This window comes from Pithys albifrons, chromosome Z, assembly GCF_047495875.1.
Source record: "Pithys albifrons albifrons isolate INPA30051 chromosome Z, PitAlb_v1, whole genome shotgun sequence".
Lineage (NCBI taxonomy): Eukaryota > Metazoa > Chordata > Aves > Passeriformes > Thamnophilidae > Pithys > Pithys albifrons.
In genome coordinates, this window is record NC_092497.1 from 16,872,740 (window position 1) to 16,898,919 (window position 26,180).

The following is a 26,180-nucleotide window of genomic DNA, read 5'->3' on the forward strand; positions in this document are numbered from 1 at the left end:
ACTTTCTAAAAGTTTCAAGCCTGAACTCACCTTGCTTTGTATTACTTACGTAGGTAAAATGCCTGAAGTTTAAATGTCTGATTTGTTGATAGTTCATACTTCTGTAGAGAGTCTGGAGAAAGAGAGGCACTGTGTGAGAGGATCATGTTGTAACAGGATTTTTCATCAGGAGGTGTCATCTTGTCCTTTTTGAAAATATTTTAATCCATGCTTACTTCAGTACCCTCAGCTAATGAGGAGGAGGAGTTCATGCCCCGTTTTAAGGACAGTTAGTAGATCACAGCACTTCCTATTACCAAGAAATGCATATGCAAGGTTGTATTATAGAGTTTCTATGAGATTTACCTCCCAATATAAGTTGCTTTGCCTTGCATTGACTCAAAACAATGACCTTGGGGAAATCAGGCATTCAAAAAACTAGAATCAGAAACAATGTAGGAGTCAACAGCTTGTTTAAAGGAGGGCTTAAGGACAGTGTTCTAAGTAGAAGAACTGTGCCAATTTTAATACAAAATCCTATAATGCAAATTATAATCCAAGACAACTTTAAATCACTATATTAAGAGATCTGGGGACTTAAAGAACTCTTCTCTAGAAGTATTTTGTGACTGCAGGCTAAGAAGTGATTTTGAGAAGCAGGTTGTATGAAGTCATGCTCAATTTCAGTTATGCATTTACACAGTGGCAGGCCTGTTGCCTGGCCTGGCTATGTATGCAGACTCCTGGTCGCCTTTGCAAATTCTAGTGCATATGCCCTATTTTGAAACATTCATCACACTTACAGGTATTATAAGATGGAAAGTAGCCAGAGCAGAATTGAGGAAAGGATCATTATTTAAGTAGCTTAATTTTTCTATACATGTGAGAGAGTCAGTAACTGGAGCTAGCAGAAGTAATGGAGAAAATTGTCTATTCATGCTGAAGGAGCAGAGGAGGAGAATGTCAGCTGCATGACTCACCACAGCCCAGTTCCTTTTCCCTTTCATCCTTACTTTCATTCTTCATTTTTTTCCCCTCCAAATGATTAGATACAAAGCCAGATACATAAAAACTTCTAGAACAGCTTGAGTTGAGAGATGAGAGCTGATCTATGTGGACTTGTGGGAGAAACCCGAGATGCCTTCTAAGTACAGCTTATCTCAGCTTTTCCTTTCTTTCATGGAAAGTCTGTTTTCTTACACAGATGTTTTCAGAAGGCACAACAAAAACGGGGAATGAGCTGACTTGCAGCTACTTTTTAATGTGCCAGCTTTGGATTTCATTATTAGCTGGCTTTTTGTTTCACAGCTGCCAGGATGCTGCATTCTCTCATGTTTGTTATTGCTGTTTTTAAGCTCTGAATTACATACTTTGAAACAAGTATATGAGAATCCATTGCAAAGTTGTATATATGCTTATGTGCACATATGAGTACATGTCTGTGTACACATCTACATATATGACCCTGCAGTGAAATCTTGGAAATTGTAGATATTCAAAGCTGTGTTGTAATTTTGTACCACAGGGTGGAAAGTGGAGGATGCCCCAGTGAGAACTGTTCAAATGACTGTTAAATCATTGCACTGTTCTTTGGTCTTAGCAGAAGCAATATTTACAAGTGTTTCTGAGCACAGTCTTCAGGAGAACAGCAGGAAGTGGTACAGATTTTACAGTCCATTCTTTGTCCTTGAGCGACATTTTCACTGGCATAACTATACAAAGACACACAGATCCAGCACAACTTCATTTCCTTAGAGAATGAATTTAATACAGAAATTAATGTATGTGCACAAGGGAGAACAGAAGTGCAAGCAATGTATTTGGCATTTGACATTTAGGACAGACACTGGTCCTACTTATGCACCTGGAATAGTATGCCAGGGATGAATCCAAACCCCGTTCAGGTTATTGGGAAAATTTTAGCCCGAAACTATGTCCTGTGGATAACGTGGTTTGGGCAATGTAGGTAACTATGAAATATGGTATAACTAAAATGTGAAAAAAAGCAGAGTGGAAGATAGAGTATGAAAGTAAACATATTTAATAAATGTCTTTCTTCATCCCTAGGTGGTTGATCTGTTAGTATCCATGTGTCGATCTGCGTTAGAGTCACCTAGGAAAGTTGTAATTTTTGAGCCATATCCTTCTGTAGTTGATCCTAATGATCCTCAAATGCTGGCCTTTAATCCCAGGGTAAGTAGAATCATAGAATCATAGTAGTTACCAAGTAGTTACCTTTAATTATGTTGCTGCTTGATTTTAGTCTTGTATGAGATTTCAAAGCAGACTTCTTATGGAGGAGTCTCCTTTACTATAGGAGATACAGCTCCAGAATGTAGGTCAAGTGTGTGACTGTTTTCAAAACTTTGTAGCTGTGTTTAACTGTCTTTGAGAATCATAGAATCATAGAATCATAGAATCGATTGGGTTGGAAAAGACCTCCAAGATCATCGAGTCCAACCCTTGGTCCAACTCTAGTTCATTTACTAGATCATGGCACTCAGCGCCACGTCCAATCTGCATTTAAAGATCTCTAGGGATGGTGAATCCACCACCTCTCCGGGCAGCCCATTCCAATGCCTGATTACTCTCTCTGTAAAAAATTTTTTTCTGATATCCAACTTAAATTTTCCCTGGCAGAGCTTAAGCCCGTGCCCCCTTGTTCTATTGCTGAGTGCCTGGGAGAAGAGACCAGCCCCCACCTGGCTATAACTTCCCTTCAGGTAGTTATAGACAGTGATGAGGTCACCTCTGAGCCTCCTCTTCTCCAGGCTAAACAACCCCAGCTTCCTCAGCCTCTCCCCATAGGACTTGTGCTCCAGTCCCTTCACCAGCCTTGTTGCTCTTCTCTGGACCCGCTCCAGCATCTCAATATCCTTTCTGAACTGAGGGGCCCAGAACTGAACACAGTACTCAAGGTGTGGCCTCACCAATGCAGAGTACAGGGGAAGGATCACTTCCCTGGTCCTGCTAGCCACGCTATTTTTGATACAGGACAGGATCCCATTGGCCTTCTTGGCCACCTGGGCACACTGTTGACTCATGTTGAGCTTCCTGTCAATTACTACTCCAAGGTCCTTTTCTGCCTGGCTGCTCTCTAGCCACTCTGTGCCCAGCCTGTAGCGCTGCAGGGGGTTGTTGTGGCCAAAGTGCAGGACCCGGCACTTGGCCTTGTTGAACTTCATCCCATTGGAATCAGCCCATCTCTCAAGTCTATCCAGATCCCTCTGCAGAGCCCTCCTGCCTTCCAGCAGGTCGACACTCCCTCCCAACTTGGTGTCATCAGCAAATTTGCTGATGATGGACTCAATCCCCACATCTAAATCATCAATAAAGATGTTAAACAGGACAGGACCCAATACAGACCCCTGGGGAACACCACTGGTGACCGGCCGCCAGCTGGATGCAGCTCCGTTCACCAGCACTCTCTGGGCCCGACCCTCCAGCCAGCTCTTAATCCAGGAGAGGGTGCACTTGTCCAAGCCATGGGCTACCAGCTTTTTCAGGAGTATATTATGGGAGACAGTATCAAAGGCCTTGCTGAAGTCCAGATAGACCACATCCACAGCCTTCCCCTCATCCACCAGGTGGGTCACCTGATCGTAGAAAGAGATCAGGTTGGTCAGACAGGACCTGCCCCTCCTAAACCCATGCTGGCTGGGTCTAATCCCTTGTCCACCCTGAAGGTGCTGTGTGATTGCAGTCAGGATGAACTGCTCCATAACCCTGCCAGGCACAGAGGTCAGGCTGACAGGCCTGTAGTTGCCAGGGTCCTGCTTGCAGCCCTTTTTGTGGATTGGGGTGACATTCGCCAACCTCCAATCATCTGGGACCTCCCCAGAGAGCCAGGACTGTTGGAAGATGATAGAGAGCGGTTTGGCAAGCTCTTCTGCCAGCTCCTTCATCACCCTGGGATGGATCCCATCTGGTCCCATAGACTTGTTAGGATCCAGCTGGCTCAGTAAGTCGGTCACTATTTCCTCCTGGAATACAGGAGGGGTATTCAGCTCCCTCTCCCTGTCTACCAGCTCCAGAGGCCAGTTGTCTTGAGGGCCACCTGTCTTACTGGTGAAAACTGAGGCAAAGTAGGTGTTAAGTACCTCAGCCTTCTCGTCATCTTCCTTAACTATATTTCCCTCCAAGTCCAACAGAGAATGGAGGTTTTCCTTGCCCCTCTTTTTGTTATTAATGTATTTATAAAAGGACTTTTTGTTATCCCTAACTGAAATAGCCAAATTTACTTCAAATTCCACTTTTCTTTCCCTAATTTTTTTCCTGCATGACCTAGCTCTATCTGTAAATTCTTCATAAGTAGCCAGCCCTTTTTTCCATAGTCTGTAAACTTTCTTTTTATCCCTGATTTCTTGCAGAATCTCCCTATTTAACCAAGCTGGCTGTCTTCCCCTCCGGCGGCCTTTCGGCACACTGGGACAGCCTGTTGCTGTGCATTCAAAATCTCCCTCTTAAAACATGTCCATCCCTCCTGGACCCCCTTACCTTTAAGGGTTGTTTCCCAGGGTATGCTCTGAATCAGTTCTTTGAATAGGCCAAAATCTGCTCTCCGAAAGTCCAAGGTAGAGGTTTTAATGGTGACTCTCCTTACATCCCTGAGGACTGAAAATTCTGTTATTTCATGGTCACTATGCCCCAGGCGGCCTCCAACCACTACATCATCTACCAGCCCCTCTCTGTTTGTAAATAGTAGGTCTAGCAGGGCCTTCCCCCTGGTAGGCTCATTTACCAGTTGATGAAGGAAATTGTCCTCTATACACTCCAGGAACCTCCTTGACTGCCTCTTCTCTGCAGTATGAAGCTCCCAGCAGATATCTGGCAGGTTAAAGTCACCCACAAGAACAAGGGCTGGAGATTTTGAGACATCTGCCAGCTGCTTGTAGAATAATTCATCCCCTTCATCATCCTGGTTGGGTGGTCTGTAACAGACACCCACAAGGGTGTCAGCCTTGTTGGCCTTCCCCCTGATTCTGGCCCACAGGCACTCAACCTTGTCACTGCTGACCTCAACTTCAACAGAGTCAAGAGACTCTCTAACATATAAAGCCACCCCTCCACCTCTCCTTCCCTGCCTGTCTTTTCTGAAGAGCTTGTAGCCCCCCATAGCAGCGCTCCAGTCATGTGATTCATCCCACCACGTTTCTGTGACAGCAACTATGTCATAGTTTTCCTGCTGCACTATGGCTTCCAGCTCCTCTCGTTTGTTTCCCATACTGCGCGCATTGGTGTACATGCACTTCAGCTGGGCCATTGATTTCATTCTCAACTCAGGCTCTATGCCCTTAGGCTTATCTCTGGAGAGCCCAGTTGCCGTCCCTTCCCCCTTCAAACCTAGTTTAAAGCTCTCCTAACTAACCCTGCCAACTTATGGGCTACAGTTCTTTTGCCCTTCCTAGATAAATGAAGCCCATCTGCTTTGATGAGACTGGGCAACACGGAGTTTGCGCCATGATCAAAAAACACAAAATTTTGACGATAGCACCATCCCCTAAGCCACCTGTTGGTAAGCTGGGCTTTCCTAAACCTCTCCCCATTCATCCCGGCTAGCACAGGAACTGAGGCAATTACTACCTGTGCTCCTGTCCCATGAAGTGATCGGGTCAGTGCCTTGAAATCTTTTTTAATTACTCTGGTACTCCCTTTATTAATGTCATCACTTCCAACCTGGACAACCAACAGTGGGTAATAGTCTGAGGGTTGGATAAGTTTAGGAAGTTTTTTGGTAATATCCCTCACCCTGGCCCCGGGAAGGCAGCAAACTTCCCTGTGGGACGGGTCTGGCCGACATATAGGGCCCTCAGTTCCTCTCAGAAGGGAGTCACCTATTACAACAACCCTTCTCTTTTTTCTCTTACCTGTAGTCGTAACCCGTCCGGTAGGCTGGGGGTAACCAGAAGATCTTGTAGATAGATCCTCCTCCTGACTGTCCTCCAACAGACTGCCCGAGTCCAGGGCCATATACCTGTTTTTTAAGGGCACCCTGGCAGGTGAAAGGGGTCGAGAGGGGGTGTTTTTGCCTCTCTGACCAGGCACCTGTTTCCATTCATCCCCAACCCTATGGTTTGTTCCGTCTGCCTGATGGCAGGAGGGGCTGGGCTTCACCACCTCCTGCTGGGCTTCCTTAGGAGTGGAAAGGGTGTGACTCCACCAGTCAATTTCCCTTTCACTCTCCCTTATGTTTCTGAGCCTATCAACCTCTTCCTTTAGCTCTGCCACCAGACCCAGCAAATCGTTCACCTGCTCACATCGTATGCAGGCGCTTCCCATACTGTCCTCTGGTAGTAGGTCCAGGCTCAGACAGTCTATGCAGCCAGAGGCCTGAGTGGCTGCATCCTTTTTAGAGGGTTCTGTCTGTATTGACACACCTCTACTGGTAACAGGAGCAACAGCTTTCATTTTTCTGGGAGGTATGACTGCCTTAAGCTGGGGGGAAAGGTAGAAAGAGACAAAGAAACAAATGAACAGAGGAGAGAAAAAAAAAAAAAAAAGCTGCAGAAATACCTAGGCTTCTGCCCTGCCTGTTCGCCCTGCCTGTGCGAACTGCCGTGCAAACTGCCGTGCCACGCCCTCACAGACGTGCCATGCCCCTGTTTGCCCACTCCTGTTCGCCGCGCTCCGGGTCGCTTGCGCTCCCTAGAGATGTTCTGAAAGCCTTCTCACTCTCCTGCTAACGAGCAAGCCACGCCTCCAACTCCCCTCTGAGTCACCTGCTGATAGCTGAAGGAGCAGCAAACAAAGCCTGCCAGGGAATAAGGGTTCATTTTTGCAGTAGCCAGTAGGGGGCATGGTTGGGACCCAGAGGTTGTTCTATAGCACCTCACCTCATCACCAGAGGCAGAGGGAAGAGAGTCTCTTCCAGGCTGGAGTCTCTTCTGGTCAGTTTAGTGTGGTGGAGGGAGAGGTTGGCTATTGTTGTTTTTGTGTGAATTGTTCACCTCTTTCTTGTACCTTCTGTCATTAGTATTGTTCCTGTTACTGTTCATTTTCTTATTTCGTCGCTGTTTCCAGTAAATCACTCTTAGCTCAACCTGAGATTTTTACCTTTTGTGCCTTCAGTTCTCCTCTCACCCATGGCAGTGGGGAGGGGGAAACGGAGGGGTGAGGGGAAGAATGAATGAGGGGTCCCTGGGTTTAGTGGGAGCACTAAATTGGAGAATGCCATTCCTAAACCACAACAAAACTGTAGGTTGTGTTCCAAGTTATGTGAAAACCAAGAAACTCTTTCAGGAGGCAAATTCTAGACATTATTTTTTTTATTTTAAGTGACTTTCTCTCAGGGTACATGTTGGACACAAAGAGAAAGGTGGCCTTGGAGAGGTGGCCATGTGAATTGAGGGATTTCCAGTCCATCTTATTATTCTTAAAAGTGTTATTGCTGTCATCGCATTTTCTCACTGCAAACAGTTATTTCCTTAAATGTCATTTTTATCAGATGTTGACATAATAGGTTTTGTATAAGATGAATTTTGAATTAAAGAATTATACTTCCACTGCCTGCTCCTCAGGCTCCAAAAGCTGCCTCTCAGGCAAAGCCTCACTCTATGGACTATTGCATCTCCCTTAAGCCATCTCCTCAAAGGTATAAATGAGAACTTAGCATGTCCTGCATTGGAATGCATTTCACTTTTTCTGAACAATGGCCAGTTCTTTCTCAGGAAGGGCCAGATGTGCTCTGTAAGATGTGGGGAGAAAGACTTGTCAGGAAGTGCTTGGAAGGGGGCTGAGGAGGAGACAGCTGTCTGGTGGCTGCACAGGTCAGGAGTCTGAAGCAGATGGTGTTTTCTGAGAGAAGGCCGCACCAGAAGGGGAATGGAGAGAGTACCTGGGTTGGCAGTACCCACACCATCACCTCCCTGCTTATTGTCAGCATGGGCAAGGTGAAACACCATGGGCAGAGGTTGGCAAGTCTTGATGGGGAACAGTGAAGTTCCTGAAGGTGACATGTCATGTGGAGTGGATGAAGCATGGCCTGTTAAACTCATCCACTCAGAACATATGGAGCCATCTGATAGTGGTTCCCAAGCAGTTGGTAGGCAACGATCAGAGTGAGGGCAGAGGAACCACTGAAGGCCCTGGGATGTTTTATAGAGCTGTTAGCAAAGTAAACACATCTGTTTATCCACATTTTATTTAAAATCTATTGGGATCATTGCATTATGTATCTTAAGAACATGTTAGCAAATGAACTGTCAGAATCTGTGTTTAGTTACAAATATTTGTTTAGAAAGTGAGCTGATTTTTTGAGTGTGTTGGAGATTGCAGTGAAATTCAAAGAAAAGATGTCAAGAGTATTTTTCAGGTTAGAAATGATTGAAAGGATTGGTTTGCTCAGCATTTTTCCTAGCCGTGGTTTTATACACACCCAAAGAATTCAGGTTTTTATAGAGCCAATGACTAATATTCTTTTAATTTATTTGCCTATTTTATGCTACATCAGAAGAAGAATTATGATCGAGTCATGAAAGCATTGGACAGTATCACTTCCATTAGAGAGATGACACAGGTGAGTTTAAAAATGTTTATTTAATTTAATCATTATTTCTAGAACTTGAAAGATGTTTATATTGTCTGCCTCTGGTATTTCAATAAGCCAATAGTATCCCCTATTTCTGTAGAGCTGTAATATTAAAATGTCTGTTCAAAATAACTAAGCTAGCGTATCCATAATGGCAGTCAAGTAAAAGTGATGAAGTAGAACTCAGATATTTTGAAGTTTAAGTAAGAGATAATAACATCAAAATGGGGCATTGTAATGAGATAATCACCAACTGCTGCATTTCTGAAAATATCAAAGCCAGGGTTCTTTACTTCCAAAGCAAAAGAGATTTTGTGACAGTGTTATCAATGATAGCTTTATTTCTATTATAGCAAAACACTTGATCAGCTAAGTATAGTTGGGGACTTGAAAGATTGGGTCTCTTGGGTTTACTGCTGTATTATTTTTCATGACATATCTGGTAGACATATTCCTGTTTATTGTTACCCTCCTTTCCCAGAGAACCCAGATGATTATAAGTGGTTGTTGAAGTGTCTTCCATATATCTTGCTTTTCCAACTGCTATATAAATGTATCCTCACAACAGTTTATAAATCTCACTCTATATGATTTCTCAAAATACTTCGTTATTGGAATGGAGAATGTATAGAAAGCAATAAAATAAATTGAAAATTAAAGTTCACATATTTTTGTTAAATTATGTAACATTTTGTAAAAATTTTAAAAATCAAGTATTTCTGTTACTTCATATGATGCCTTTTAAAAATTAAAAATAATCACTGTATTGCTTTTAAAATTATTCTTGGACTGATGAGTTTTAAAGGGATGCTTTGCACTGTAATTGAAATCAAGAAATGTTTTCAAAGGAATATGACATGGTATTTTACCAGTTTATGCTTTGAAATCATCAGAAAACTCGAAGTGGATTATTTTGGGGTCTTTTGAGAGACTTAATTTTATGCAGTTCCAGTCCAATTTCTTAATACAAGAGCTGAACGAAGTAGATGTCTTCTGCTGTTCTCCCTGAGATAACCAATGCTTGCTATAATACAGTAATTTTGATGCTAATTATGCGCTTTTTATTTTACTTCAGGGAAAATAATTGCTATATTAATAATATTTGTTGTTATCTAAACACATTTATAACTCTACAATGCTGTATATCAGTAAAACTGTGATTTCAACCTAATAACGAGTCCCATGTATTTGTTTTAATAGATGAAATCATGGGCAATATAACATGCAAAATTTGACCTAGAAATAAAGATCTTAATTACTCTTTTCTAGGCACCTTACTTGGAAATAAAGAAGCAGATGGATAAACAAGATCCACTTGCACATCCTCTTCTACAATGGTATAAAATGAATTCACATATTCACATATGAGATCATAATTATTGAAGTATCAAGTGTAATGAATAATCACTTGAGCACTGTAATTTGGTATAAGGTAACCCTAAGAATTAACACTGATATTTGCAACTGCAGTTGTTCTAGGCTGTTTCTGTACCTCATCTGAGTCCTCTGATCTCACTTGCTGGTTAAGATTTGGTCTACTTCCATCTGATAGGTTTAAAGGCCTGTGGTTGTGTTCGTTGTGGTGACCATTCATAACACATTTTTAAGAATAAAGTTTGGTTTGGTTGCCATGTCTAATTAAACTGTTTCTTATTTTAGGGTTATTTCTAGTAATAGATCACATATTGTGAAGCTACCAGTGAATAGGGTAAGTGTGGGGCTTTTATTATTTTCTCATTTTTCATGGGTTTTATTAGCATTTTAGGTGGGAGTCTCCTAGCAAAACGTAGGTGTCTGCATTCAGACTGATTGCGTGGACTCCATTAGTAGGCAAGGGAGTGAAATAGGCAGCTTCAGGTCATGATTTTTAGGATAATGTTGTGAATATCTGAAATAGGTCAAGGGAATAATGAGCCTCTTTGAGGTGAGTAGCTCAAATGCAAGTATCTACCTTGTAGTCATCTGAGATTAGGTTAAAAGAACATCACTATTTGTTTTTGTTACCATGTAGAATATTAGATGCAGAATTGTACAGAAAGCAGAACACACAAACACAGTGTACCAGGAGATTCACATATAAGTACACCTTAAAAATGATTTGGGACTTGAATTTTAGAAGGGTGTGTGCCTCTGATCCTCCAATTAAGGGCATATTAATCTGCAGCATTCCAAATAACCTTAATTCAAAGCCAACTCTGATGAGAATAGTGTGTTAAAATTTTTCAGGTTAATTACTAGAGCCATATTAGACTGAAATCTGTTTCAAAACTTTCCATATGTTTCATAAGCTGAATGATAATTTTACTGTTCAGTTTCAGCTGGAACTGAATTGTGGTAATGAGACCAATTTCACCATGTAGTTGTTTAGATGCAGTTATGTATTGTGTGAAACAGCAAGATATCTTAAGGACTACCATCAGGGTAATACAACACTTTCATGTTAATGAACTTTTCTTCACATATGCACTCTTACATTTTACAGCAACTAAAGTTTATGCACACTCCCCACCAGTTCCTACTTCTCAGCAGTCCACCAGCCAAAGAATCCAATTTCCGAGCTGCTAAAAATCTCTACGGAAGTACCTTTGCATTTCAGTGAGTACATATATTCATATTAAGCAAAATTTATCAAAATGCCATGCTATTTTTTCTGGTGTCTGAGGTTTGCATCTGTGAATCTGGTTTAAAGGATTTCTTATTTGATTTTGCATTTTACACTTCTAGCTTTAATGCTTTCTTTTTCATTTTATTCAGTGGTTCACACATTGAAAATTGGCATTCCATCCTGAGGAACGGCTTAGTTGTTGCTTCTAATACGAGGCTGCAGGTAAATAGTAGACAAAATACATTTTAGCTAACCTGTGTGTGCTTTATTACCTGCTAACTTTGGCAACTTTTCAAAGGTTTTAGTTCTGATATTCATAAAGGTGGAAAAAGAGATGATTTCAAACACCACCTTGTTTCCTGGAAGAAGTACTTTTCTGATACAATTAAAATGAAATAATGTGTCTGCTAAAACGTCTAGAAAATCCTGTTGCTGGAATCAGTGTTTTGGTCTTAAAATTGCAGAGCAGCACCTCCAGGAGGCTTCGCGCAGTACTGCTTCAGAGCAGTCACAAATGAGTTAGAGCTGCCTAAACTGTGTCCATGTTGTAAGATCCAGGAGCATGCTAGATTTACAGGACTGTGTTGACAGCACCTTCTCTGCTCCTTTGCTTGATTTGTGAGTGAAAGCCTGATATGCAGGCCAGAAGTGATCTGTGTTGCAAACTTCAGTTTTCAGGCTGAATCATCAGGAATCTACTATGGCAGAGCAAAGTAGGCACTATGAGGGGGACTGGGGAGCACTAATGCAAAGTGTTTTAGCATTGTGGTTTTGACAGCTCTTCTCCAGTGCTGTCTGTGTACCTTGGTGGAGGATCCCAGGGTGCTGACTAAGGATTGGAAATCTAGAAGGCACTGAAATAAAGGAAATGGAAAGCTTTGCTATTCCTTTTAGAGATTTGATTACTTTTGTTAGTACCTGTCATGTGAAAGGGAGGAGGGAGACAGAAATACTGAGATTTCTAGTGTTAACTGTATTAATTAAAAGTGTTTAGCTGTAAGCGCTTTCAGACAATCAAATCCTTATTTACCCCAACACTGTCTGTCTTTTAACTGACAGCACACAAGTTTGACGGGGTTCTGACCTCTGATATGAAGCCACACTTCAGCCAGGGAGAAAATTATTAGCAATAAGAGTCCTCGAAGTAATTGACTTCCCTATGAGGACCACACTTAATAGCAACAAGAGAAAAGAACCTTTCTCACGATAGCTCCCGAAATAATATTTATTAATACAAATATGTGACAATAACTATATAGGGTTACTTAGTTGGTGATAACATTTAGCTGCAGGATTGTACAAAATACCCCCCCCACAAAGACATCGGCACAACACACATTTCAAGGGCCACCCCAGCAGTATGCCACTCCCATAGCAAACTTAACAGAAGATTACTAAACAGAAACACAGCAGTTCAACACCACCAGTAAACACACTCAATAACCCAAAAGAAAAGCAACAGGAAAAATATAGCCACTTCCCATTACACGCATACACCCAGCGAGCTATAGCAAATTACAACTAATAAGGTATAAGAAAAAAAAGTAAGAATTCTGTTGCTTAACCCTGCAGTATTGATGGAATGGGGGAGACAGGGTAGCTCTCAGGTTGCCCTCCTAGAGGTGGAAAGTTTTTTCTCCCCAAGTTGCAGTTAAACTGCACTTCTTTTACATCTTTTGTTCTTCTCCAGGTGTTTGTGTGACCAATAGTCAATCTGCTGGGGGTGTTGGGGGGGATGATGCAGATGCCCTGAGGTGAGGTGTGCCCTTGAAGATATCAAAAGAAGGCATGCTATGTCTTAACACTCCATCTTTTGTAAATTTTATCAGTTTGAAAGCCTTTGCCTTCTGCTTGGAGCATCTCTCCAGGGGGCTGAGGCATCTCCCTCAACCCATCAGGCCTTATCAGCTCATCACCCCACAGTACCTTTGGCAGATAATGCCCCAAGAAAGCAGAATTTACACACTAATATTCACCAAAGTAAACCCCCTTGTTTATACTTTTGTATTTGTTACTGATGGTTGAGATACTGGGAATAGTAAAGTCCTGTCTTATCCAAGTTATCATTTTTATCTCTTTCACACACTTAAGGCGTATCCTGATATGAGTTCATCCTATCTGCCCCAGTACCAACCAATAAAGAAAACTATCTGTTCACCAAGGATCCTATACAATATTGTAGGATCTGGAGAAGTGAAAGTGTGTTTGCACACTCCTATGACAGCTTTGCCTCAATTGCAGAGACTATGTAAATATCATTGTATCAGAGGAAAAAAATAAAGATGAGCATGACTGAAGCCCCATGGTCATAACATCTACCTAGGTGGGAGATACTCAGTTCTCAAAAATGAGAAACTGCTTGGTGTGTTTTCATTAAAGGCATTTCTGTATAAAGCAGTCAGATCTGGTGAAGTGAAACCCATACTTTCCTTTTTCCAGGCAAGAAAATGACTGCAGGGCTAATAAAAAAGTGCTCACTTTTGTTGCTTAGCCCAAGCCTCGTAACATGGAACAGGGATGCTGATGAAAAATAGTCTTCGCTTTCCTCTGTTCTTTTCAGTCATCTGGTGCCTTTATGGAAAAAGCACCATCCTGCACTGATAGGATATACATGCCTGAATTGGCCCAGGCAAAACCTTGATTGAACCCATTCCACCAGTACTCAGGCGGAACTGGTGATTAAATTTTTCTATAGCATATGACTAGTGTCATTGCTGTCTCTTAATTTCTCACCTTGAAGAAAACAAAAGCAGCTGTTGCTGCTGTTGATTCACAGCGAGTGGCCTAGGCTGGGCTTCCTGACACATGCTGAGGTGTATTTGACCATGTACAAAAGCACCCTCTGTAGTCATCCTCTATAGTAACATTAGATTTAAAAACAGGAACCACATTTTTAACACAATATATTAATGTAAAATTATGTTTGGACATGGTTTCCAGGATATTTATTTTTATACTCAGGGCACGTTCTTTTAAAATACTTCTTTGAACAGCATTAATTACCTGGCAATAAATCCCTTCTTGGCAATAAATCCCTTTCAACACCTTCTTGGCTTCTGTCTTCAACATGAATGATTGACCAAGGGGATCCCAGTGCCCAGAGCTGGTGGATCATGACTGAGAATCCTCAACTCCCCATCGACCCTGAAATTTTGTGGGATCTGCTGCTCCAGCTGGATCCCAATAAATCTATAGTGCCTGATGGGATTCGTCCCAGAAGCCTCAAAGAGATAGCTGATATAATTCAAAATTTATGATTTTTGAGTGATCTTGCAAATCCAAGAGAGGTTCCAGCTGACTGGAAGCTGGCAAATGTTGTCCCAATTTCCAAGAAGGGTGAGAAGGAGGACCCCAGAAACTACAGGCTTGTCAGTCTCACTTCAGTGCCTGGTAAAGTTGTGGAGAAGATTATTCTGGGATGCATTGAAAACACCTGAAAGACAACACAAGCACTGGTCACAGCCACCATACCTTCATGAGAGGAAAATCTTTCTTAACCAACCTGATTTCATGTTATGACAAGGTAACACACTTAGCTGATCAAGGAAGCCAGCGATACAATCTTTTTGGATTTCAGTATAGCTTTTGATACTGTCTCTCACAGGATCCCTGTGGGCAAACTGTCCAGCACACAGCTGGATAAACACACTGTGTGTTGGGTGATCAGTTGGCTCACAGGTTGAGCACAGAGGGTAATAGTGAATGGGGTAACCTCAGACTGGTGACCTGTCACTAGTGGGGTTCCACAGGGTTCCATCTTGGAGCTCTTCAATATCTTGTGCTCTTCAATATCTTCATAAGTGATTTGGAGGCATGACTTGAAGGGATACCAAGCAATTTTGCAGATGGCACAAAGCTGAGAGGAGCTGTTGACTCCTTTGAAGGCAGGGAGGCCCTGCAGAGAGACCTTGACAGATTAGAGCAGTGGGCAATCACCAATCATGTGAAGTTCAACAAGGGAAAATGCAGGATTCTGCACCTGGGATGAGGCAACCTTGGATGCTTGTACAGACTGGGGAATGAGTGGCATGGAAAGGGACCTGGGGGTCCTGATCGATGGCAAGTTGAACATGAGTCAGCAGTGCCCTGGCAGCCAGGTGAGCCTGCCATGTCCTTGGGGGCCATCAGACACAGCATCAGCAGCAGCTGGTCAAGGGAGGGGATTGTCCCACTCTGCTCTGCACTGAGGTGGCCTCACCTTGAATATTGTGTGCAGGTTTGGGCACCACAATATAAGAAAGATATTAAGCTAATAGAGAGTCTCCAAAGGAGGGCAACAAAGACAGTGAAGGACCTTGAGTGGAAGCTGCGTGAGGAGCAGTTGAGGGCACTTGGTCTGTTCAGCCTGGAGAAAAGGAGATTGAGGGAAGACCTCATTGCACTTACAACTCCTTGTGAGAGGAAAAGGAGGGGCAGGCACTGCTCTCTTTATGGTGACCAGTGACAGGACCTGAGGAAATGGCCTGAAGTTGTGTCAGGGAAGTTGGGTTAGGTACTAGAAAAAGGTTCTTCATCTAGAGGGTGGTTGGGCACTGGAACGGGCTCCCCAGGGAAGTGATCACAGCACCAACGCTGACAGAGTTCAAGAAGCATTTGGACAATACTCTCAGGTACATGCTGTGACTCTTGGGACTGTCCTGTGCAGGACTAAGGGTTGGACTCGATGATCCTTGTGGGTCCCTTCCAACTCACCATATTCTGTGATTGTGTTTGATTCTGTGACCTGTTCCTATAATTATTCTTCGTCCAGGTAGCCAAATTAATGTCAAATAACCTCTCTGCTCTTTTTCAGCTCCATGGTGCAATGTTTGGAAGTGGAATCTACCTTAGTCCATTGTCAAGCATATCATTTGGTTACTCAGGTGAAATCTATAAATCACTCTAAAGTTTGCAAAATATAAGGGGGTATCTTATTCTACTGCTTTTCCTACCAGCTTCACTGTTTACAACACTGTATTTGATTTCATCTTTGTCGATCATGATTTAAGTTATTCAAAAAAGAGAAATTCTAAATTTCCTTATTAAATACTGTCCTTATTTTCCAAGATGCTGAGTATCCTGAAACTGTGTTTGAAGTAAATATTAGCTAATACTGAATGCTGTGTGTAATGTAGCAGGTCTTGATTATGCAGTGGAAAGCCAACTTTGTGATTTTTGTCTGTATCTGCCTAAGTCCATCTAACTTTACTTATGGATTCACGGTCTTTTATGACCTGATCTGACAAAACAAATATTCATCAATAAACATGTTCAACATTGTATATTTAAGCATATTCCCAAGTATTGCCACATCAAGATTACAGAGAAAGTTTATTTTAGCCTCAGAAGGGAACATGATTTGTTCCACTAGTGAATCCAAAAGGGAATTTTCCATATAAGAATTAAATAGAAGCATAATAGAAACAAGACACACAAATATGTATATAAGAAATAAAAGAGATTTAAATACGGTGATTTTTTCCTTTAAGGTATTTATCATTTTCTCACATACAAAAGTTCAGGTATATAGCTGAATGTATATTTGTGTGCTTGTAGGTTTCTGACACTCAATATTTTGAGGTAATCTCACAATTCAAGAGCTCAATGTGCTTGAGCTGCTATTTGTGGACCTTCTGTATCAATTATGTCTAACTGCACTTTTAGCTTTTCAGAGATGGTGTCACGTGAAAGGGGGTAGAGGGACAGAAACACAAAGATTTCTAGTCCCACCTATATTAATATAAAGTTATTAGCTATAAGCGTCTTCGGAACCATCAAAACTTTATGAACCCAGCACTGCCTGTTGAACACGGGACAGAACACAGGAAAGATTTTTGACCTTCCTAGGAAGACCACACTTTAGCCAGGGAGAACTTATTAACTGTAAGTGTCCCAGAACATGAAAGCTTTATATAACCCAGATCAGCCTGTCTGTGTCTCACCTGAAAGAGACAATACAGGACAGCACACTGCCTGGAAAGGTCTTCGATACTCAGCTTATGGACCATACAATAGCAAGAACAGCTCCCGAAATAACTTTTATTAATACACGTATGTGACAATGACTATATGGGGTGCTTAGTTCAGCTGCAGGATTGTATTTAATTGATGACAAAATACCTCAAAAGAAACAGGCACAAAACACATTTTACAGGCAACTCCAGCAGTATACCCTCCATAACAAACTTAACTAACACAGGATTACTAAACGGAAACACAACAGCTCAAAACCACATTTAAACACACTCAGTAGCCCAAAGGAAAAGCAACAGGAAGAATATAGCTGCTTCCCACTAACATGTACACCCAGTGAGCTATAACAAATTATAATTAGTACGGCATAGGAAAATAAAGTAAGAATTTGGTTGCTTACCCCTGCGATGTCTGATGGGGTGGAGGAGGAGAGAGGGTAGCTTGTAGCTTGCCCTCCCAGAGGTGATGGAAGTATTCTCCCCAGTTTTTGCTCAAGCCTAATCTCTTTTTATACCTTTTTTTCCTTTAGCTAGGTTGTGTGACCATAGTCAATACTTTTGGGTGATAGACAGATGCCTGAGGGGTGGCTCTTTGGGTCTGTGCAGGGTGCCACAGGGAGTGCAGAGAAAGGCCTTGTCATTTCTGGAACACTCCATTCTTCAATAACCCCATCAATAAGCACTTTCAGGGAGACAGTGGAATCTCTGTCCTGTCAGCATCCCTCCGGGGTGAGTTGAGGCGTTTCCCTCAACTCATCAAGACCTTATCAGGGCTATCACCCCACAGATGACACAGTATGGAAGCTTTTTAGGACTCAATAAAAGTGCTGGTTACAGTATATCTAATAAAATGCCCTTCTTTTTGGACAAGACTGCTTTGTCAACTGCAGCGTGCTACTAGTCCTGTTGCTGCCTGTCTTGGTCCTTCCATTCTGTCTCCTCCAGAAAGGAGGCCTGTGTTCCCATGAAGTGTGTAGTCCCTGATGCCAATAAAAACCATGGAGGAGTCCTACATGTCCTGTTCCTTCAAAGAGTTAGATTTCCCCCATAGTTCAGTCTGTCTTACAAACTGCCAAGAAATGGAAGTCTTCAAGACTGGATAGAGTACTGAGCAACCTGGTCTAGTGGAAGGTGTCCCTTCCCTTGGCAGGGAGGCTAGAAATAGATGATCTTTAAGATCCCTTCCAAACCAAACCATTCCATGATTCTAGGATTTTGTGAAATACAGGATACTGGAAAGGTGAGGAAGCCTGTAGTAGCATGCAAGACAGGAATTTTAGATAAACCAACATGAGAGAGATGAATGAGATCTAAGGCGCAAAGATTCCTGAGATGGATATGGGATCCCATGTGACTGGCAAATAATTTAATACTCTTACATGTAGATGAGGGGATCAAATCAAGGTAGATTTCAAAATTTAAGTTACCTACTTGTAAAAATTAATTAGACTTTCAATACAAGTCTGCATAAAGTGCTAAAGATTGATATCTAAATTCTTTCTCTTGTGATTTTGCTGTTCCTCCTACAGTAAATCAGACTCTTACTTCAGCCTGAATAGGGTCAGACTCAGGACATGCTGACTCACAACTCTGTAAAACCACCATGTAAGAACAATCCTAATCTGAATTCAGTGCCATTTAAGCTCATGTTTATCAGCTTTTGCACTTACTTAATGCTAACTTGACTATGCTAAGGTCTTTGAAATACATAGAGAGGTCCTGGTAATTTGTAGGATTATATTGTGATCTTTTTATTACCCAGTTAAGTGTCTTTTTGAGTGCCATGCAGAGGACTGTAGCTCCCCCTGTGGTACTTGTCTCCTTCTTGCACTTAACTTTGCTTATTTTTTATATGCCAGGGTATCTTACATGATTTTAATTTTCCTAGGGATGAACAAGAAGCAGCAGAAGGTGTCAGCTAAAGATGAACCAGCTTCAGGCAGTAAGGGCAGTAACACATCACAGGTAGGATACATCAGCCATCTCTGGAAGATTTGTGGGTTTTATGCTTGGGAACTTACCTGAGAAGGAGTTAATGTTTTCTTTTGTGCAAGCTAACAGTTTTATTTCACTGAATTGAAATCAACAACTTCAGAGACTGCACACGTCATTTACAGAATATATTGCAGGTTCTGTGCCCTTCTTTTCCAAACAGAAGAATTTAGGAAGAGAATGAAAATTAAATACAGATTGCATTATGACCCTTAGCAAACTCTTGCTTTGTAAGTTTTAGACTTCCAGAAGAATGATGCAAATGAAATGGAGAATCATTATTGCTGGAAAATTAATAGCCTTTAATTTATAGCAAATAATTTTTTCTTTTTCATGGTTTTTGTATATTAAACCATTAGAATTCTGCTTTAGCTAAAGTAAACTCACAGCATCTATGTGTAGGGCTAAATTTTCAGAAGGAAATCTTATGTGTGTCACCGTGGTTAACATGTAGAAACTACAGAATAATCTGATTTTGCAGAGAGATTGGTATATCACAGTAGAAGCCCTCAGAAGAAGGAAGGCCAGTCAAGTATCGGGGTAGTGGCCAAAGAATCAGGGATCAAGGATCAAATTCACCGTTCTTTTTTTATTTTTGCTATCAATTTGTTTATCAGTAACATTCTGATATTTCTAATAGTACTATTCATTCTGTAATAATTAGGAACTTTTGGATATTATTTATATGAATTAAGGAGTTCAAATACCTGCTACAACAGTCCACATATATAATAGAATTGTTTTTATAAATTTTATTACATTTAGAAAGAAAATAGACTTTAGAAAGACTGACTCCCTCTTTGTTCATTAGTAGACCACTGAAAACAGCAGCCATCTTCTTTGTTACTTTTTCACTCAGCTTGTTTCTGTGCACTAATTATGTTTTCTTACGTTTTTACATCTCAGTCACAGAAGAAAGGACAGCAGTCACAATTTTTGCAAAGCCGTAACTTAAAATGCATAGCCTTATGTGAAGGTAAGCTGAAAGCCCTAGTGAAACTCTTTTAGTCATGGTTACAGGATGCACAGGTTGCTGGATGCAAATCAGTGAGACCTTTAGTTCTTAGTTGCTCAGGTAAGAAACTGCTGTTAGGCCTGTGAGTACTTACTCAACAACAGACCTTTGTATTTCAGTTCAGAATGTTTCCCCACTTTAAACAAAACCTGTAGCACATGTTGAATTTTCATAGAATAATCATATGCACATAGTGACTGATCATCTGGTCTGTCTTTCAAAAGTGATCATATTCCCAAGCCATCAAGGTAACCCAAGCTGTGGCCTTTACTTGAAACACTAACTTCCTGCATGCTTTTGACAAATGCTATAAACACATAAAGTCAGAAAAGACACCTTTTCTATCAAGTTTTCAAATAATTTTTCACTGTTCAGTCAGTTATACTGGTCATCTGACAACCAGATGTTCTGTTTGCTTCAGGAAATCTAGTGCATGTTCTCAAAATGATTTCATATAACTAATGAAACCTTGGCAGGTTTTGAGAACAAAGAATTACGAAATTTGCATAAGAATTGTACCAATAATTGGAATTAGTCTTAGAAATTATATTAAACTCAATTTGCCCTTCATTTGGAACATTTGTTCATTTCAAAAAATGAAAATTAGGACGGAAGGTGGAAGGTAGAAGCTTTAAGCTATGTATGTCTGTCAGTCAACATGAAATGCAATTTCATCTTTACAGAAAAATACAGAAATTTCATTTTCAAAATTCCGTAAGGAACAAAGTGAATCTAGGGTTTACTTGAATTTACAAGACCCTTAATGCCTGAAGTTTTTAAGTGTAAGTTACATCTTTCACAAGGACTTTTTCATCCATGTTGTTCTTTCCTTGCACTTATTAAGGGATTACGTGTTTTTTAAGGGTGAATTTTAAATATTTGGTAAAATACATTTTGCATCTTTCCTCTTCATTTCTCTGTGTAAAGTGTTCAGAGAGGTGATTAATAAAGATTTTACATAAAATTAATTACAAGAAAAATATTTGTTAAAAATCACAATTTGTGGAAGAAATGGTATAAAATTGAGTATGCATGCAGTCATGGTAGTGTTCGAATAAAATAAACCAGACTATTTCAGTAGTTATGGGCCTACAACTGTCATCTAAGTCCAATTGCCTGACCAATTCAGAGCTGCCCGAAACTGAAGGCATGTTTTTGAGGGCACTGGCTAAGTGCCTTTTAAACACTGACAGTTTGGGACCATCCAACACCTCTCTAGAAGCCTGTTCCACACTTTGACCACCTGTTGTGGTTTAGTCCCAGCCAGTCACCAGCTACCATTACTCATTCGCTCCCCCACCAGCAGGATCAGGGAGAATTGGAAGGGTAAAAGCTAGAAAACTTGTGGGCAGAGATAAAGACAGTTTAATTGGGAAAGCAAATGCACACAAGTAAAGCAAAACAAGGATTTCCCATGGGCAGACAGGTGTTCAGCCATCTCTAGAAGAGAAGAGCCCATTGTATGCAAAGGTTACTTGGGAAGACAAACACCATCACTCCCACTCTTCTTCCTTCTACCCTCCTCATATACTGAGCATGATGTTGTATGGTATGGAACATCCCATTGATCATTTGAGATCACCTATCCTAGCTGTGTCTCTCCCAACCTCCCATGTACCCCCAGTTTTCTTACCAGTGGCAATACAAGAAGAAGCAGAAGAGGCCTTGGCTCTGTGTAAGCACCTCTTAGCAATAACAAAAACATTTCTATATTGTCAACCCTGTGTTCAGCACACATCCAAAATACAGTCCCATACTAGCCACTGTGAAGAAAATTATGCCAGCCAAAACCAGTACACCACTCTCTCAGTAAAGAAATGCTTCCTGATGTCCAGCCTAAACCTTGCCCAGTGCAGCTGTGAACGATTCCCACACATATGTCACTGCATGCCAGGGAGAAGAGCTCAGCACCTCCTCATGAAGCTCTAGAGAGCAGTTAGGTCACCACTCAGCCTCCTTTTCACACCAGGAATCCAAACTCCACAGCCACTCTCCAGGACAGTACTTCCAGCCCTTTCACAAGCCCTGTTACCTGCCTCTGTACAGGTTCAAAGACCTTTACATCCTTCTCCTACTATGTGGCCCAGACCTGCCCACAGCACTCGAGGTGAAGCCACATCAGGGCTGAGCACTTGTGCTGTATTTGATGCACCCCAGAATGGGGTTTGCCCCCTGGGATGCCCAGACACACTCTGTTGACCAACACTGAACTCAATGCCAGCCAGAACCTCCCTCTCTGCAGGGCTAGTGGCCAGACACTGCTCTCCCAATTAAATCTGGTACCTGGCTTTACTCTCTCCAGTGTGCAGAACCCAGCATTTGGAGTTGTTAAATTTCATGCCATTAATAATTGCCCCAAGTTCCAGTCTATCTAGATCCCTCTGTCCCTCCAGAGTTTCAACAACAGCTCTGAGTTTGGCAACAGCAGACTTGGTAATGATGCATGCACCTCCTGCATACAAGTTATTGATAAACACATTGAATGGAACTGGCCCTGGAGTAGGGTCCTGAGGAAGACCATTGGTGTCATCAGTCACCAGCCAGGTGTAGCCTCTTTCTCTCTACAACGCTTTGGGATCAGACCCTCAATCAGTTCTTCACCCAGTACCCCATGAACCTGCTCATCCCACAGCTGGACAACTTGTCCAGAAGGGTGCTGTTAAATGAGTTTAGGAATATTTTCAAATACAGATTGATGGTATGGCTTCTAATTAGCAATAAAAACCGTTTTTTCCTGTGTTGTCCTCATTCTGCTGGGTAAACAACCTATCATCAAATACATTGCTGTTTTCTAAACATTGAGCAAGTTTTAGTAAGCTTTTTGAACACCTTGAGTCATTATTGTAATGGTTAATTGTTTTAAGTGTTTGGTAGTATTGCAAATCTAAAATCTGCCATGTAGCAGTTTCAGGCTTTGTCTTAAACATTTTGGTTTTGAATCAGCCATCATTGTCATCATCCACAAAAACCTGTTCCAAAGGCTAATTAGTTATCTCAGGTCCTTCTTAACAGTGCTATGGCTATTTAAAATCCTAAATGTACCTAAATGTCTTTCGTTCCATTTGACAATTTGATCCCATAAATCAAGGATCTGTGTTTTCTGAAAATACCTATTTTGGAAACAAGAATCAAATTCATCCCCTCATTTGTACTAGCAGTCAGCTCAAAATCTGTGCCACACCACAGACATGCAGTGGAAAATCACACAGTCCCAGAAGCCTATTTAAAGTGCATAAAACCCCAAACCTTTTAAAGCAATATTTTCCAGGCATGTTTTCATCACTGTGAAATTTATTCTTTCCCTGATAGTGATAACCTCACCCGATCTGCACAAACATGGAGAGATATGGGTAGTTCCCAATACGGATCACGTGTGTACAAGATTTTTCTTTGTGTGAGTAAAAAGCTGCTTTTAACATTCAACTTCATACTATACCAGTTCCCATGTTCCCTCCAATGGTTGTAATCAAAGTCGACAGAAGACACTTCTTCCTAATTCTGTTCAGCATTGCTTGATTTTTTATCTTTCACTGTACTTGTGTTAGGAAGTGTGCGGGTTACGAGTAAGCTAATGACAAAGGTTTAGTAGATGTTTTGTTACAAAATAAGTGAACAGAGAGTCATTGATGTTTCCCATTCAGTGGCATTACTTCATGTTACAGTAAGGCTGTCAGTGTATTGTAAAGCATAATTTCTATTTGGCTATATGTATTTAAGCTGAGGAATTTATTAAAGACTTCCTGTCTGTGATGTGAGCTTTCCCCTTTCACCTAAGAGTTGTCCCCTTTGGGTCCTATGGCTTATTCAGCCTCAGGGTTTCAATGACGATGGCAGCCTTACCACCCTCCACTCTCCAGTGTTTAGGACCTGCATATAATGATGGAGTGCAGCAGAGTTTTTAAGAGAAACTTGTTAACATATGGAGTAAGTGCTCTTGATTAGTGAAAGAAAGTTTTGAGTGTTTTTAGGTAGATGAATAAAACACTAATTTGATTTTATTTTCTGTACCTTTTTTTTAGTTATGAAGATGGTCAAGTGGGTGATACAAGTATAAATACGCAGGAATCAAGCATTCATAAAGAGATTCTTCGAGTCATTGGCAATCAAACTGCTACTGGTTAAAAGGACCACTCTTATTTAATTGATGTGAAGCCTTCCTCAGTCTCAAAGCTGGATTTTGAACTGAAGAAGATGCCAAAAACTAATTTATTATTATTATAAGCAAATTAACCATTTGAATACTTACTGTTTTCTTACTTAGTATTTCTTATCTCATCAAAATACCTGAGATGGTATCAATTAGCAACTGTAGGGGTGCAAAGTCTATTATTATACTAAAACAATAATTAAACAGGCATTTGGGTTGCTCACAATAAACAGATTTAAAAAGGACTTTTGTGCTGATATTTTTATATTAAACTTCAATTGGAGGTTTTAGTACTGTATACTGGCATTTTAAATTTAGAATGACTGATTATAAGTGAGAGAGAAGATTTTATAGCGGAGCACCTGTATTATGCAGGATACTTTGCAATAAGTAAAATATTCTCGTATTAAAACACAATTAAAGGTAGTCTGGAACATGTAAAACTAAAGAGATTGGTTATCTGCAGCTATCTTTGATTATTTTACATAAATGCAGCTAGCATTTAGACTCAATGGGGAATGCAACAATACATTTTTTGTTTACTCAGTGAAACAAAGCAAAAAGTAATGAATGTGTTAGTGTATGTTCAGCTTTATCTTCTCTGGAAACACTGTCTTATCCATTAAGCAGGTCAGTTGCTTTTTTTAATTAGGCAAGTCTAGGAAACACTTGGAAATCCTGGAGCTGTTAACTTCCTTTTTAAAAATTTGTTTTTTATATACTAGATTTTACAATTTCATTAGATCAACAAGATTTTTTAATGTTTGCATCTTAACTTCAGTGAAACTGCTTTGTGATTAAATTTATCCACATATTTAAAAGTATGTGCTGAATTAAGGCTTTTACATGGTTGAGTTGATTGTTGGTACATCACAAAATATAAACAAATGCAAAATTTTACTCATACTGTCTTGGTGAAATGTTTTTATTCATCTACTCCTAGGGGATAACAAATCAAATCTCTCTGTCTTTTAAATTAACAACTGTTTTTTTTTTCAAGTGAGCATGATGGCAACACAGATAGAGAAGTGCTGGTCTCCAAGGCATAAAGCATACCCTGTGTCCTGATGAGTACCCTTGGCAGCCCTCGTGGTAGCTGTCCTGATGCATCAGTCACACTTTTGAATATGGAGAGCAGTTCAACTTACCTGTCTGAGCAACGACGACAAGACACTTCAGAAAGCAAAAACAGACTGAATCCTCTATTATGTTATTTTCATAATAAAGATATTGAAGTGCCAAATAACAGCACAACAGAGCACAGTTGTGTTTGTTTCCTTTAAATAGAACTGCATCAGATCTGTGTAATGGGTGATTCCTTCTTTTCAGTTCAAGCTACACTCCTGTATTACTTGCTGGAACAGAAGTACCCTACAAGTAAAATAATGTTATTTGGCCTAGGGGCATATACTTGGAGTTGTATTTTAGCATTCAGGACTTGCTTGCTAGGGACGTCAGTTTTTCTGAGTTCATACCCAGACTTGCAAAGCCAATTCTGTTTGCATATCCCTATTTTGCTATTCTGTTGATTTTCATCCCATTAGGTGGACCCTTGAGAATTAGTACTCTAATTAGTTATCTTTTGTGTTAGCGCACAGGTCAGCTTCTTGAAACAAGGAGGTTTCCTGAAATTTGTTAATCTGTATAAGGCCTGCCTTAGGTTGTGTGACTACACAAAATCAGCATAATTCAAAAGTGGAGCCAAAACCCTTGCATGTCCATTTCTCTTTAATTGTCCTGCCGTCACTGCCATTCAGTGTCTGAATCACTGTTTTGCTGGGAAGAAGAAACTGGGAAGTCCACAGAGATAGCCTATGATTATTTGTGGGGCTGATAGTCCATCATTCTGGTATGCCTGCCCAAAAACCTAGGAGAAAAGAAAGATGACCATGAGTGAACTGGAGAGGCCAAGTAAGCAATCATCTTCCCTGTCCTGTCAAGCTGCAGCAGGCTTACAAGTGAAA

General features: G+C 40.9%; 1 protein-coding gene across 2 annotated transcripts in view; it reads left to right on the forward strand.

Moving 5' to 3' along the window:
* Positions 1-25,487, forward strand: part of PARP8 (poly(ADP-ribose) polymerase family member 8) — a 125,604-nt gene extending 100,117 nt beyond the window's left edge. For both annotated transcript variants that reach the window (XM_071580183.1, XM_071580184.1), the window contains 11 exons: positions 2,047-2,172; positions 8,429-8,494; positions 9,776-9,843; positions 10,166-10,214; positions 10,989-11,101; positions 11,261-11,333; positions 15,904-15,973; positions 18,951-19,027; positions 19,961-20,030; positions 23,379-23,463; positions 24,089-25,487. In XM_071580183.1, coding sequence (XP_071436284.1) covers positions 2,047-2,172; positions 8,429-8,494; positions 9,776-9,843; positions 10,166-10,214; positions 10,989-11,101; positions 11,261-11,333; positions 15,904-15,973; positions 18,951-19,027; positions 19,961-20,030; positions 23,379-23,463; positions 24,089-24,191 — 900 coding nt within the window. In that variant the 3' untranslated portion in view covers positions 24,192-25,487. The remainder of the gene's footprint in view (positions 1-2,046; positions 2,173-8,428; positions 8,495-9,775; positions 9,844-10,165; positions 10,215-10,988; positions 11,102-11,260; positions 11,334-15,903; positions 15,974-18,950; positions 19,028-19,960; positions 20,031-23,378; positions 23,464-24,088) is intronic.
* The last annotated feature ends 693 nt before the right edge of the window (positions 25,488-26,180 follow it).